At 57.9% G+C, this 14,380-nt stretch overlaps 1 protein-coding gene across 9 annotated transcripts in view; it reads left to right on the top strand.

Moving 5' to 3' along the window:
• EXD3 (exonuclease 3'-5' domain containing 3) overlaps positions 1 to 14,380 on the top strand; it is a 67,099-nt gene that overhangs the window by 35,190 nt on the left and 17,529 nt on the right. For 6 of the 9 annotated variants that reach the window (XM_082401907.1, XM_082401915.1, XM_082401909.1 and 3 more), the window contains 10 exons: positions 648 to 814; positions 1,217 to 1,340; positions 1,633 to 1,843; positions 1,957 to 2,066; positions 2,237 to 2,386; positions 2,572 to 2,734; positions 2,814 to 2,980; positions 3,509 to 3,664; positions 12,856 to 12,909; positions 13,125 to 13,256. In XM_082401907.1, the coding sequence (XP_082258033.1) occupies positions 648 to 814; positions 1,217 to 1,340; positions 1,633 to 1,843; positions 1,957 to 2,066; positions 2,237 to 2,386; positions 2,572 to 2,734; positions 2,814 to 2,980; positions 3,509 to 3,664; positions 12,856 to 12,909; positions 13,125 to 13,256 (1,434 nt within the window). The remainder of the gene's footprint in view (positions 1 to 647; positions 815 to 1,216; positions 1,341 to 1,632; positions 1,844 to 1,956; positions 2,067 to 2,236; positions 2,387 to 2,571; positions 2,735 to 2,813; positions 2,981 to 3,508; positions 3,665 to 12,855; positions 12,910 to 13,124; positions 13,257 to 14,380) is intronic. The other 3 variants (XM_082401911.1, XM_082401910.1, XM_082401912.1) reach the window with 2 other exon arrangements.

The raw sequence follows: 14,380 nt of genomic DNA, 5'->3' as shown, positions 1-14,380 counted from the left end.
CAGCGACCCGTGACCTCGCGGACGCGGGCACCCCACCCCCATCGGGACCCCTGTGGGCCGCGTGGGCCTCTTGCTCCCGCACCGGGCCTTGCCTCCCCGAGGGCACAGTGGGTGCAGGGGTGTTCCGTGCCCTCACCCTCCCCGGCACAGCGGCCGCCCAGGGGCAGGGGTGAGGAGGTGCAGGAGAGATGCTGGTGGTGAGGGCCGGGGCAGGCCGTGCGCAGGGAGGCAGTGCGGGTCCCAGGCCCGGGAGCAGGCCAGCGGGCAGAGCCGCGGTGCTGGGCGGGGGCTCGCGCGTGCGGAGAAAGGCCGAGGCGGAGTGGGTAGCAGGACGGGCCGTGGGCTCAGGGTGGCGACCCTTCACTCTGACACGTCCAGGCCCCTCAGCATCTTGGTTCAAGCAGCTCGGTCACCACGGAGCCTCAGGCATAGGAACTGCTGGTCTTCAGAGGGCAGCCGCCTCCTTACGCAGGGCTCAGGGCCGAGGCCGAGCGGGGAGGTCAGGGCGAGGTCTGAGTCGGGGTCAGGGCCGGGGCCGAGGAGGGGATGCAGGGCCAGTCTGAGGGGCAGATCTGGGTCTGGGGGCTGCCTGGATGGGCCCACCCCCTTGGGGCAGACCAGGCGAGCAGCCCGTATCCGTCCCCCAGGGCCTGGTGGGGCAGGACCAGGGGCTGCAGGAGCAGCTGCTGCAGCTGCTGGCGTCTCACGACGACGCGGCCCTGGTCGCCCAGTGTGTCCTGGACCTCCTGCTGCCCGAGGAGCGACTCCCGGCCTCGGTGGCCGCAGAGCTCCGCCAACTCAGGATCCAGGAGAGGTGAGCGTCCCCAGGCTCGGAGGGCCCACAAGGAGGACGCCCTTGGGCCCCCGCCCTCGAAAGTGACCACGAGTCGTACGTGCTGGTGGTTTGGGAATTAGAAGCGCGGGAGAGCCGAGCAGGGGCGCAGGCAGAATGCAGACACACAGCAGGAGGCAGGCGGGTCTGCCCCTTGGGTGCTAGCGAGACCCCGTGGCCAGATCCCTCATCCGGCCAGATACTCCCAGGGGCCTGAGGACCCAGCCGCCTGCAGTCTGCGAGGGCAGAGGCGTGGGGACCAGACCACGTAGACCCCGGCCCACGCGCGGGCCCTGAGCACTCCCTGCCCCCGGGGCCAGGCCGGGCGGTGCTGTGGGGTGCCCTGGTGGGGGGGTGGGGTGCTGCAGCTCTGCTCCTCTCCAGGACGGCCGAGGCCCCTCTGGAGGACGGGAAGGACGATTACTACCAGCTGCCCATCTCCAGGGAGCACCTCCACTTCCTGGCCTCGTGGGAGGACCTGGCCAGGCACCAGGAGGAGCTCCTGCAGGTGGGTGCCTGACTCCCGTGGGGCAGCCGGCTCCGGGGGCTGCTCACCAAGGCCTCCTGGGGCTCTGTCCACACCGGGCACCCTGGCTTAAGGACTCCGGGCCTGAGGCCTGAGCATCGGAGTGGCACTCGACCCCTTGTGTGTGGGCGCTCGCAGGGCCGGTCCAGCTCTCCCCACCTCTCCCCACAGAGGCCGCCTCCCCTGGACCTCAGCCCTCAGGTGGCCAGGCAGGTTGGCGTGTCCTCCTCCCTGTCTTTGGCTGTGCCGTTCACGCCGGCCCCTCTGTCTGCAGCCCGGCCGGGTGGTCGGCGTGGACCTGGAGTGGAGGCCCTCGTTCGGCGCCGGGGGCCGGCCCCGGGCATCGCTCATGCAGGTGGCCGTGGAGGGCCGCGTGTTCCTGCTGGACCTGCCCCGGCTCTCAAGTCCGGCAGGAGGGCAGGCACCCCAGGCCTTCTCCCGGCTGGTGTCCCGGCTGCTCGCGGACCCCTCCATCACCAAGCTGGGTGAGCACAGACCCGGCCCCGCGCCACAGCCCTGCCTGCCCAGGGGAGGGTGTCAGGGTGAGGCCAGGGCCCCTTCCTTGGGTGCGCGTCACAGCGACGGCCCCCGCCCACAGGTTATGGGATGGCGGGGGACCTGCGGAGCTTGGGTGCCTCCTGCCCGGCCCTGGCCCAGGCCGAGAAGCAGCTGCAGGGCAGCGTGGACCTGCTGCAGGTGCACAGGCAGGTCAGCGCTGGGGGGACGCTGGGGGGTGTTCCCTGCTGCGCTGAGCCGCCTGCACAGCGATACCGGGGCAGGGGTCTCACCTCAGGCTGGCGGGGTATCTGTGCGCCGGGACTTGTCCTCGGCCTCTCTGTGCCTTCTGGGCTGGCCCCGGCCCTGCTCCCTGGCCACAGGTCACCAGGGACCCAGGAAGGGCGTGTCACCACACGTCCCCACGCTTCCCCAGAACGAGCCCGGCTCTGCCTACCAACCCCCACCCCAGGAGCTCTCAGCACACACCCTTGGGGCTTAAGGCATTGGCCTCAGAGCTGACCAGTGGGCAGGTAACCACGGCCCTGAGACCCTGACACAGCCTGCCTTGGCTGCCAGCGCTCTCCTCCTGCGGTGCTGTCCGCCATGGAGGACGCAGGGCCTGCCCCAGGGCTCCTCGTGGGGCGGCCAAGGCGCGTGCGGTGGCGTCCTCCCTGTGGGGCAGGCCCCTCACCCCCACGGGGGTGCTGTTTTGCAGATGCGGGCGGCAGACAGGCCAGCCCCAGGCGTGGACGGGGCCGCAGGGCCGCGGGGCCTCAGCCTCCTGGTGCGGCAGGTGCTGGGCAAGCCCCTGGACAAGATGCAGCAGCTTTCCAACTGGGACCGGCGGCCGCTGGGCGAGGGGCAGCTGGTCTACGCAGGTGGGCGCCCCCCGCACCACTGCCCCGCACCCCCGATCGTCCCCGCGCTGGAGGCTGAGGCTGACCTTGCCTGTCCCAGCCGCTGACGCCTACTGCCTGCTGGAGGTGTACTGGGCTCTGTGCAGAGAGCCTGCCCGCTTCCACCTGTCGGGGGACCTGGCCAGGAGCCTGAGGCTGGGACGCGGTGAGAGAGCGGGGGCTGGGGAGCTGCCGCCCCTGCAGAAGGCCTCGGCCTCGCCCCAGCAGGTAGGCGAAGCCCCCCAGGGCTCCTTTATCACGATTCCTATGGGGAGATCCCTGTCCTTAGAACTGGGACCTTACAGGGTTGGAGACCGGGGTGGGTGTGGGGTGTTGGGGAGAGCCGTCCAGAGCGCTTGCGTCCCGCACGCTGGACCCTCCTCCGGGAAGGAAGGAGAGCAGAGCCGTGGGTTCGCTTCCTAAAGGAAGAGGGGTCTCAACGGTCTCCTGACACCAGGTCTGGCGTGCCCCCTGCCAAGGTCTAGGGCAGCCTCTGGCCGTGTCCCCGTGTGCCCCAGGGACCCAGGCCCTGCTCCAGCGTGCACACGACCACCACCCCCCAGGAGACGTGTGCCGGCCCCCCTTGGGGCCCAGTGTGGGTGACCTGGTATCATGTTTGCTGCTTTTCTGCTGTTTTCTGCACTGAGTACACATTGCTCAGGACGAGCTGACCTCACAGCCCTCGGGACCCTCGCTCCCCACCGGGTCCAGGGTGGGCCAGACGGGCCACGGCTGCTGAGCGGGGCTGTGTCGCAGGTGCCCGCGGGTGAGGACGCAGCCCCCGAGGTCCCGGCCAGGGCCTTCCGCGTGGTGTGTGACAGCATGCTGCAGGGGCTGGCGCGAAGACTCCGCTGTCTGGGCATTGACGTGCTGGTGCTGGCCACCGGCGAGGACCACCGCAGGGCCGCCGAGGTGAGCGGGCCTCCCGCGTCCGCTGGCAGAGGGGGCAGTGTCTGGGGTGGCCGCAGGGCCCCAGCTGCATGGACCCCCGCGCCACTGGGGCAGAGGGCAGGGCCCCCCTGGTCGCCGGGGTGGAGACGTTTACGGCTCCGGCACCTGTGGTCTGCGGGCCTGGAGCCCTTGAGGAGCCTTTGGGGGGGGTGGGCCTGACACAGGTGGGCTCAGGGTAGTCCTGGCCCCCTCGCTGTCTGTTGGCCCCTGGAAACGCTGTGTGCCCGTGAGGCCCTCCCCTCCTCCAAGAAGCAGATGCTCACGCCACCGCTGGAGGCACGAACCCCCAGGGCCCTGCAGAGACCCCAGCAGGGCTCTCAGAATCCAGGGGTTAGAACATGGCTGGTAAGCGTTTTTTACCAGGTTTCCTGAGATATGATTTACGCACCACACAATTTACAGTGTACAATTGTACATTCCCAGAGTTGTGCAGCCATCACCACAGTCAATTTTAAACCACTTTCATCACCCGTGAAGTTGTCCCCCGCGCCCCCTCCCCAGCGCCTGGCAGCCTGGCTTCTGTCTCCGGGGAGCTGCCTGTTGCGGACACTGCGTGTCAATGGACTCGTGCACGTGGCCTTTCACAAGCGTGATGTTTTCCGGGCTCAGCTATGTTGTAGCATCTGTCAGCGCTTGACTCCTTTTTACTACCAAATAACGTTCCATCAGATGGACCGTGGTGGATCCATCCACCCGGCTGCTGATAGACGCTCGGGCTGTCTCCACTCTCGTCTGCTGTGACTCATGCAGCTGTGAAAGAGCATAGAGGTGGCCAGGTCATAACTTGGACTTTTAATATGTGGTTTCTTTTATGAATTCGAACACATTCTTCTGGAAGGGGTCCCCAGGCTCACCAGGTGGGTGGCCGGGGCACAAAGCTGGCCGGGGGCCCTGGGACTGCAGAGCCGTGGGGCGTCGTCAGCAGTGGCCCTTCCCTCCACACTCCGCACTGCCAGCCGGGTCCTCCCGGCGGCCCCCACCCCCAGTAATGAGGAAGCTGGGGCCGGAGGAGCAGAGGGGATCTGCCCGGGGCTGCAGGGGGAAGCCGTGAGCCTCCCGTGCCGGCCCCCACGTCCGTGCGAGGATGTCCGCTCTCCCCAGCCCTGGCCCCTCACAGCCGTCTCTTCTGGACGCCTGGTCCTGGTGCCCAGGGGAGGAGGATGTGGTCGTGCCTAGGGTGGCTCTGGACGCCGTCCCTGTCGGAAACCCCTCTGTCCCCAACCAGGGTTGTTTCTAGCTTACGGGGGCTGAGACTAGGAGGGCCAGCCTGGCATCTCGAGGACTGAAGACCAGGCGTCAGTGGTCACGGGACCCAGGGAGGAGGGGCCTTCCCAACCGGCCCCGAGAGTGCCCTGGTCTCCAGCAGACGGAAGGCAGGGTTTGGCCCCTAGTCTGCACCCGCACTCCCACGTTACCCTCTGAAGTTTTACGTGACGCGGCCCAAGGGAGTTGCAGGTGTGATTTACTTGTCAGCTGACCTCAAAGGGGCCCGCCCCGGAGGGAGGACTTTGGATTATACGGGTGGAGCTAGTGTCATCACGTGAGCCCTTGACAGCAGAAACGGAAGGCAATCATCAGACTCAGAGCACAGGAAGGATTCGGTGTGGGCCGCAGGGCAAGGAGACGGACCTCCATCCAGCAGCCCCCGGGACTGGATCCTGCGGCACCGAAGGAGCCTGGAAGCGGGTCCGTCACCAGAGCCGGGCCGCTGGCCCCGGGGCACCGGGGTCCTGGGCGTGAGCCCCTGGGGCCCGCCCACTCCCACCCCACAGAGCTGGGTGTGAGTTCATGCTTAAGTGGCTGTGGCCACGTTAGAAAATCAGTAGATTTGGGAGCCAGGGGTTCAGTGCTGCTGGAATGACGCTTCAGCCGCGGGAGGTGGAGCAGCCGGAGAGGCTGGGGAAGTGCTGGGGTCGCGACGGCCCGGACCGGAGGGAGAAGCCGGGCAGGGGGTGGGCTGCAGCCGGGGGTTCGGACCTCGGAACCCAGAACATCGCAGCCCTTGAGGCCACAGGCCCAGGGCCCTCCCAGGGGGTATGGGAGGGGGACCGAGGTGCTTACTCCTGGGGATGGAGCTGCAGCCGAGCCCCTGCGTTACAGACTGACTTTACCCACGTCTCCCGTGAGGCTTTTAACTTGTCCCCTCAGCCTTGTGGTCGGAGCTCCCAGGGCCTCGTCCTCAGTGCCCGCCCTGCGGGGCTGGGACGGTTTACTGTCACCCGCGAGTGGTGCAGCATTCTGGGCCATGGGGCGACTGTGCGCACATCTCACACCCGTGATGGTCTGGGGCGCGGCTGGAGCCCTGAGGGCATTTTCTGGAGAGGCCGTCTCTAGCCGTGGGAGCTGCTGTGTCCCTTTGGCCGTTTACATTTTCTCTTCCCTGGATCTTTCCCAATCATGCGTTTCCCCATACAGACCCCCGAGTAGATGAACTGGCTGTTTCGTATAGAAGGGCTAGACTGTGGGTTTTGTCTTCTCTGATGAGCGCTGTTAACACTCATAAACACTTTTTAAAGAAAGGCAGCACTGCTGGTGAGGGAAGTGGGGAGGGTCCTGCCACGCGGGGCAGAGACCCGGGCGCTGTGTCCACGCTGGTGGGGAGTAGACCTTTCAAGGATGAGCCGGGGCGCCAGCCAAGCCGCGCTGAGGTGCGCCCTGGTCCTCCTGCTGCTTGGGGTCAAGTGTGAGGGGACGGAGTCCGCTGAGCGAAGAGCCGTCCGGCAAAGAGCAGCCGGGGCGTGATGTCTGGGGAGGTTCTCAGCCCGTCCGGATGGAGGAAGAGGCCAGCGTCCAGTGGTGGCTTCCCCGGGCGTGGCCTGCGCAGAAGCTGGGGGGCACGTGGCCAGGCCGGGCAGCCGCCCTGGCAGGAGCCAGAGTGAGAAGCAAGTCCATGGCGGACAGTGGCGCCGAGTCTGCCCCGACGGTCCCCCCGCCGCCGCCTTCGTCCTCGGCTGGCTCCTTGCAGTACATCTCTATGTGCCTCTGGGCGGTTCTGCTGCTCTGGGGACCCCGACGGTTACAGATGTGGGGAGAGAAGTGCACCCAGAAGAGTCTCCAGGAAGTGGTCTCTGAGTGGTTCCGGGGTTTCTGGGGCCGATCTGCTAATCTGATAGATTTAGGGCACTGAGGACCCGTCTCCAGGGGTAAAGAGGTCACTGGTGGGCCGTGGTGTGATGTGGCCAAGCTCCCCGGAACATGGCTGGGGTTCCCCGTGGAGGCCCTGCAGAAGGAGAGCCCGAGGGGCTGGCCAGTGGCCGGGAGGGCCCAGGAGGAAGCCCCTCAGTCCTGGGGCCGCGGTGCTGAGGCAGCTCAGAACCACACCCGGGGCTCCATCCCGTGCGCCGCTGGATGACAGCACAGGTTACACTCGCGGTCGCTGCTTCACCGTCCATTTTGCCAGTCTTGTCGGCAGGAAGTCACATCTCGCTGCACTTTCGCTCGCCTTCCTCCGAATATCAGTGAGGCGGAGCATCCTTCCACGCGCTCGTTCGCTGCTTGTGCCCCTGTCTTGTGAGGTGCCCCGGGCAGAAAGCAGCAGGCCTGACCCTGGCCTGGGAAGGCCCGCTGGCACAGTTGGTCCGGCCGGTAAACAGCTGATGGAAAACTTTCCCCGCATGGTGGGAGGGGCTCATTGTGCCCCAGCTGTCCAGACAGTGTGGTCTGCGTGGACGCCTGCTTCCCTTCCGGGTTGCAGAGGGTGCCTGGGTGACTGAACCGCAGCGCACACCACGGGTGCTGAGTCACTCATGCATCTGCCCGGTGACGCGTGTTGCGGTGGCCGGCGCAGGGGGCACTCAGCACAGGCCGACTCCACCAGGCAGGCTCCGGGGCTTGAGTGGTTTCCCTGCACTTCGCCCAGGTGCTTTCCATAAGCTGGTTCTGTTCTCTGTCCTTCCCTGCTTGTGTGCTGAGTCCTGCCAGCGGGTGCCCGGACCTGGGGACGGTGTGGGGACCCTGCTGCCGCTCCGTCCTCCTCGCTCTGGCCTCACCGTTCATCTTGGCATCTGCGGGGGAGCCCCGCCTCGCTCCCCCTCCGCCTCCGCCTTCCTGCGATGGTCTGGAAACAGCTCCTCCGTGGGCTTGGCTTGGAGCTCGTTGACGCTGTGAGCCAGGGTGGGGACAGCGACGTGTCGTCACGTCGAGTCCTCTGTGCGTGAGTGTTGGTCTCGCTCTTCTCCGAGGGTTGCACGCACGTGTCGTAAGCTCTCCACGAAGCCCTGCCACGTCTATGAGGTTTCACCCCAGGGACCTTCTGCATTGTCGCCACGACGTGTGGTGCTGCTTTCTTTTCTGCGGGTACACAGAACCGCAGTGGACCTTTAGTTCTTAGTTGCCTGAGCATTGATCTTACATCTGGAAACCTTGTAAAAGTCTCCTAAATTCTACTGAATTGACTGTCGGTTCTTGGGGTTCTCTTGGCGGACATATCTTCTGCAAACAGGATGGTTTCATTCCTTCCTCTCCAGTCTGTATGGGTCTTATTTCTTTCCCTTATCCTGTCCCAGTGGTCGAGGTCTCCAAGGTGGGGTTGACCCGGTGGTGACCGTGGCCGTCTGTCTCAGTTCCGACTTGACAGGGAATGTTTCTCCATGAACCACGGTGGTTGCCAGGCCCCCACACCAGGCCGGGGAGGCTCTCCGGGCTCCATATCCGCTGCACGTTCCGTCATGAAAGAAGCTGAATTCTACCTGATGCTTTCTCTGCAGCCATTGAGAGCGTCCCTGTGACCTGTGCACGTGACGAACCTCTTCAGTCTGGACCCAGGCTAACCAGCATGTCACTTGGCTGGGTCTGCCTCCAGGACCGTGTCTGACACGGAACTTCTCTTCCTCACCATCTTCTCTTCCACCTCATAAACAAGCTGGGGAGTTTTTCCTCCTCTGTGCTTTCTGCTGCTTTGAGTAACATTTGGATTATCCTCTCAAATGTTGGCTGACTTCCTGCAAGGCCTCCTCAGCCTGGTGTTTCGGGGGGGAGGCGTTTCCAGGAGTCTCTGATTCTTTCTTATTTAATAGTTTTAGGACTACTTAGTTGTCTGCATCTTCTTGAGTCCCTTGGTAGTCCGTACCTTTTTCTGGATGTGCCCATTTCACAGACTGTTTCACGTACGTGGTGGAGTCCAGCTCCTCTGTGAAAGCTCCGCGGTACCTGCAGGTGGTCAGCTTCATTCTGATTGTTGCTCACTTGTGCTCCCCCTCTTTCCTGATCTCACAGAGGTTTGTCAGTTTACTAAGTCTTTTCAAATAACTAGTATTTGGCTTTGTTGATCCTTTCTATTGCATTCTTGTGTTTTTTGTCTCATTAATTTCTCTTCTTATCTTTATAGTTTCCTTCCTTTTGCTTGCTTGGGGTTATTTCCAAGCGGAATGTTCAGCTCTTTAATTTTCAGCCTTTTAAATTTTATGATGTAAACATTCAAGGCAATAAATTTTTCTTGAAGTACATTTTCACTGCATTCCACCCGTTTCGATATGTAGTATTTTCATTACTTTTTAGTTCTAATAATTTTTGAGCATCTGTTATAATTACTTATTTGACTTGAGTTCTTTAAAAGGCTGTTTTTCAGTTTCAGAAAGCTTGGGGTTTGGGAGCTTTTTAGTTCTCTTTTAAAAATCAATTTCTAACCTAACTGAATTGTAGTCTGTATACTGCTGGTTTAGATATTTGTGAAGACTTGCTTTGTAGTCAAGCAGATGATCCTTTTTATAAATGTTCCATGTGGACTTTAAAAGGACACAGTCTCCTCCAGCCATGTTCATTTCCCTCTCTTGCTCTCACACGCTCAGTAGGTCAAGCTTACTTAATGTTTGCTCAAATCTTGTGTATCTTGTTTGGTTGTTTTTCTGCCTGCTTCTGTCAAAGACCTCGACAGTGGGTTCACCAGGTTCCCCTTGCAGTCATGTCAATATTTGCTTAATATGTTTTAAAGTTGTTATTAGGTGCACATGCATACAAGTTTTAGAATTCTTATATCTTCCTGTTGAGTGAAATCTTTTACAATTATGAGGTGAACCTCTTTGGCTCTAGTACTGCTCTTTGCAGTAAAGTCTATTTGAACTAATATTAATACCATTTCTCCAGCATTCTTTGGTTAGTATTTGTATATCCTTTTCTCACCCTTTTGCTTTCAACCTTTCTTTGCTCTTATTAGGTGTATTACTGTACTTATAAACTGCTTCTAGCTGGATTTTTAAAAATCTAGTCTGACAGTCTTTGCTTTTCAACCAATTAGTTTAATCCATTTACATTTATTGTAATGACTGATATAATTTGTGTTTAGTTGTACTATACTAATTTGTGCTTTCTATTTCTCCTACTTCTTCTGATATTTTTTCCCTTTATTTCTTATATTTTTTTGTCTTTTTCACCCTTGTTTCTATTTTTTCCTCTATTAGTTTGAAAGTTATAAATTCTATTTCTGTTCTTTTAGTGATTGGCCTAGAAATTTTAACATTTATTTCTGAGTTAACAATGTCTAAAGTTAAAATTAATTCAGGGATTTTAGGTCAATTTAGCTTTCTTGCCTGCTTTCCATTTTACCTGCTATTATTTTCCAGTATTTTTAACACATTGTGGTTTTTCTTAGTTCTAAAAGTTAGACATCATTATATCTGTTTTATGTATTCTGTCCCTTTTGGAGTTTATGATGTATGGACATGCACATGCACTCCAAGAAAAAGCAGGCTCATTTTCACTAAAAGAACTTCCTTTGCTATGACCTTTCACTGGGGCCATTTTTCCCTGAAAACTCTGTTTCCTCTCTCTTCTGAAAAAGAATGTTGCAGGGTTTATAGCTATAGCTTGACAGAACTCTGATAAGAGGCCACTGTCTCTTGCACCTGTCATTGCTGTTGGGACGTCTGCCTTCCGTTCTTGTCACTCCTGGTTTTACTCTTGACTGCCCTTTTGTTTGGGTCTTTCCTCATATTTACTTCAGTTGTGTGTGTTTGTTTTTAATTTTGTTTTTTATTCATCACATAGATATATATTTGTTACCACTACAAAGTGACCACTTGCTTATTGCTTTTTTTTTAATTGTGGTAAAATACACGTAACATAAAATTGATCATTTTAACCATATTTAAGTGTACAATTCAGTGGCATTAAGTGCATTCACAATGTATGCAACCATCACCACTATCTATATCCAGAACTTTTTCATCATCTCAAACAAAAACTCTATATGCATTTAAACAACCATTCTCCTTTCCCCCCTCCCACAGCCCCTGGTAACTACTGTTTTACTTTCTGTCTCTATGAATTTGACTCCTCTAGGGACCTCATATAAGTGGAATCACATAATGTTTGTCGTTTTGTGTCTGGCTTATTTCACTGAGCATAATGTCCTCAAAGTCCATCCATGCTGTAGCATGTGTCAGAACTTACTTCCTTTTTGAAGCTGAATAAATTCCATTGTACATATGTGTGTGTGTGTGTTTGTTTTTGTCATCTGATGATGGACAGTTGGGTTGTTTCCACCTTTTTGGCTATTGTGAATAGTGCTACTACTGTGTACCTTGATGTACAAGTATCTGTTCAGGTTTCTGCTTTCAGTTCTTTTGGATCTATACCCAGAAGTGGAATTGCTGGATCATATGGTAATTCTGTGTTTAATTTTTTGAGAAACTGCAACACTGTTTCACACAGCAGCCACGCCATTTTACATTCCCACCAGCAACTCATGAGGGCTCCCAATCGCTGTACATCCTCATCAACACTTAATCTCCTTTATAAAAATAAAATAAAAGCCATCCTAATGGATGTGAAGTGGTATCTCATTGTGGTTTGCCTCACATTTCCCTGATGACTGATGATGTTGAGCATCTTTACATGTGCATATTGGCCATTTGTGTGTCTTTGGAGAAATGTCTTTTCAGGTCCCTTCCTTGCCCATTTTTTAAGTGGATTATTTGCTCTTTCTGCTTTTGAGGTGTAGGAGTTCTTTATATTTTCTGGATGTTAATTCCTGATCAGATATATGATTTGCAGATATTTTTGATGATTCTGTGGGTTATCTCTTCACTTCCTTGATAGTGTCCTATGATGTACAAAAGTTTTTAATTTTCTCAAAGTTCAATTTATCTATTTTTAATTGTGTTGTCTTTGCTTTTGGTGCCATTGCCAAGAAATCATTTCCAAATACGTCATGACTTTCCCCTACATTTCCTTTCGAGTTTCACTGTTCAGCTCTCAGGTTGGTGAGTTGGCCCCTCACACTATCCAAAGATAACTAATGAATTTTAAGGAACCATGCTCGACACGTCACAGTTGTCACCTCATTGATATATCCTGTACCCCGCCGTGGCATATGGGGGCTTCCATCCTGAGTCCTTTTGACATGACGCTTGTAGACTTTTTGATAATTTCTTTGCTTTCTGATCTAAGGAGATGCTCCAGCTCCTCAGATCTAGAATCAGCTATTTCTCCAAAAAGGCCTGGTTCCCTTTAGCATGGACCCTGTCTAGAAATCAGTCTGGGTGAGGGTGCCCGTGGCTGCAGGGTTGGTTCTTGTTTCTAGGCCTTTGCGGTAGGCAAAGTGATGAAATACCTTTAAATATATATCATACATCAAATATATATATAACATACATCTGAAGCTTTCCATTCAGATCTGGGGTTTATTGTGTGATCTCCTTAATTTTAATCCAAATCTCCTTCCTCTCAGCTGAAAATCCTAATACTCACCACACCAGCATTACCCATCTGTTTTATGTTACAATTCACACACAGATAGTTCAGAATAACAATGTTGATGTTATTATCACCAACAATAGTATTACTGCCGGTTATTTTTCATTTTGGGTCTGTAGCCCTAGAGATACATGGTCGATTCACTGTGGCTTCGTGTCATCTGGAATGTTTCTCTCTTTGTGATTCACTTGTTTCATCTTTGGGTTTTTAGAGATTACTTTTTAAATTTAATTTTGTTTGCAATTCTGTGAAGTGTCTGCATGATTCTGAGACCAAATCTATAACAGGAGGCGATGCCCGGCCTCAGGCTGCGGGAATCTGGTGGCCACTCAGGTGCCAGGCGGAGACAGCTCTGGGGCATGGGGGGGGGGGGGCGGGGGCTGGCGAAAGGGGGGCAAAAGCAGCCCCAGCCCCAGGAGCTGGCCTGACACCCTCACCTGCCAGTTTTTCCTCCTGCACAGGTTGCCAGGCGGGAGGGAAGGATCATCCTGACCTCAGGGCTGCCGTACCACAAGGTGAGGACCCCACAGACGACTCACATCTGAGCCTTGACTTCCTGAGCCGCCCACACCTCAGGGTCTGCTTGCCGTGGGGCCGGTGGGAGGGGGGCTGAGCGGCACCACTGCCCCACCCTGGGCAGAGTGGAGGCTCTCGGCCTGGAGCTGGGAAGGCGGGGCCTGGGTGGGCTCTGGGTTCTGGCCCACCGCTGGACGGCTGCACGTGTCCACAGCTCCGGGCCCAGGTTGGGGCTGGGCGCTGCCTCTCGGTGGACTGCTCCCTCAAGGCCCGGCAGCAAGCCACGGCCGTGATCAGGCATTTCAACGTGCGTGTCACCCACTCGGACATCTTCAGCCGCTGCCAGGTGGGTGCTGCATGCCCCTTGCCGGCCCTGGGCCAGTGTGGAAGTCCAGGCTCTGACAGGTGAGGCCCACGAGGCCCTGGCGGTGGCAGGACGGCCTTGGCGTTTCTGCTCATGTGAGCAGTGGCCACTGCTTGGTCTGTGTGTTATCTCCTCTCCGCCACCCCCAGACGCCCATGCCCACGGCACGGGGGAGCTTGGCGGCGGGGGGGAGGGGGCGGTCACTGCAGTCTGTGGCCAAGAGGTGGCAGATCATCGGGGCCCGCGTGGCCAAGGTGGGCAGCCGAGACTGAAAGGGCAGCTCAGGGCGGGTGTCCGCTCGGGGTTGGGAATGTCCTCCTGGCCCAGGGCTGGCCTCCCACGGGGCTTCTGGAGGGAATACAGGGAACCCACCAAAGTGCCTCTGTCTGGGGCGGATCCCGTTTTCCAAGGGCAAGGTCCAGAGCCACGGATTGCTGCTGGGTCCACCCTGACGGCTAGAAAGGTCTGGCTGAGGAAATCCCCAGGTCGGGGCAGCCATACCCAAGGTTAAGATCCGTGAGGAATCTGGGGCCTGGGAGCCAGGGAGGGGGCACCCCTCCCCTCCCCTGCTGGCCTGGGTGCCCTGTCCTGAGCCGTGCGGCTGAGGGGAGGTGATGCGGCCTTTGGGCCCGGCCCTGCCAGGCTGGGGCATGGCTGCCCTCAGCGTTGCGGTCTGCACGGGTGCGGCGGGCAGGGAGGGCCAGGGCCGGTCCCCATGCAGAGTGCTGGCTATTCCCAGAATATTCTGGAGTTCAGGCCATGACGATGTTGCATTGGGAGCAGCTCCCCAAGCCCAGCTGTTTGGTGGCAGCTCAGCCTGGCTTCCCCCATCCGGGTACACGTGGAGGCCGGCCAGGCCCCGCACTTCTGCACAGCCCCCCAGGCCGGCGCCCAGCAGAGTGGGAGGGAGGGAGGAGGGAGAGAGGAGGGAGGGAGGAGGGAGGGAGGAGGGAGGGAAGCCCCTGTTTTCAGGTCCTTGGACCCCCACTGCCTGGCCTGGGGTGCAGTCTGTGCAGAAGCTGGGCCCCTGGCCTGCCAGGACGGACGGTGGCCAAGCCGGGTGGCGGGAAGTGCTTTCCCTTGGGCTGGAGCTCGGGAGGACGGTA

This window comes from Balaenoptera borealis, assembly GCF_965194805.1.
Source record: "Balaenoptera borealis genome assembly, chromosome: 8".
Taxonomy (NCBI): Eukaryota; Metazoa; Chordata; class Mammalia; order Artiodactyla; family Balaenopteridae; genus Balaenoptera; species Balaenoptera borealis.
The sequence above is the reverse complement of the archived record's forward strand: the minus strand, read 5'-3'. Positions and strand labels throughout refer to the sequence as shown.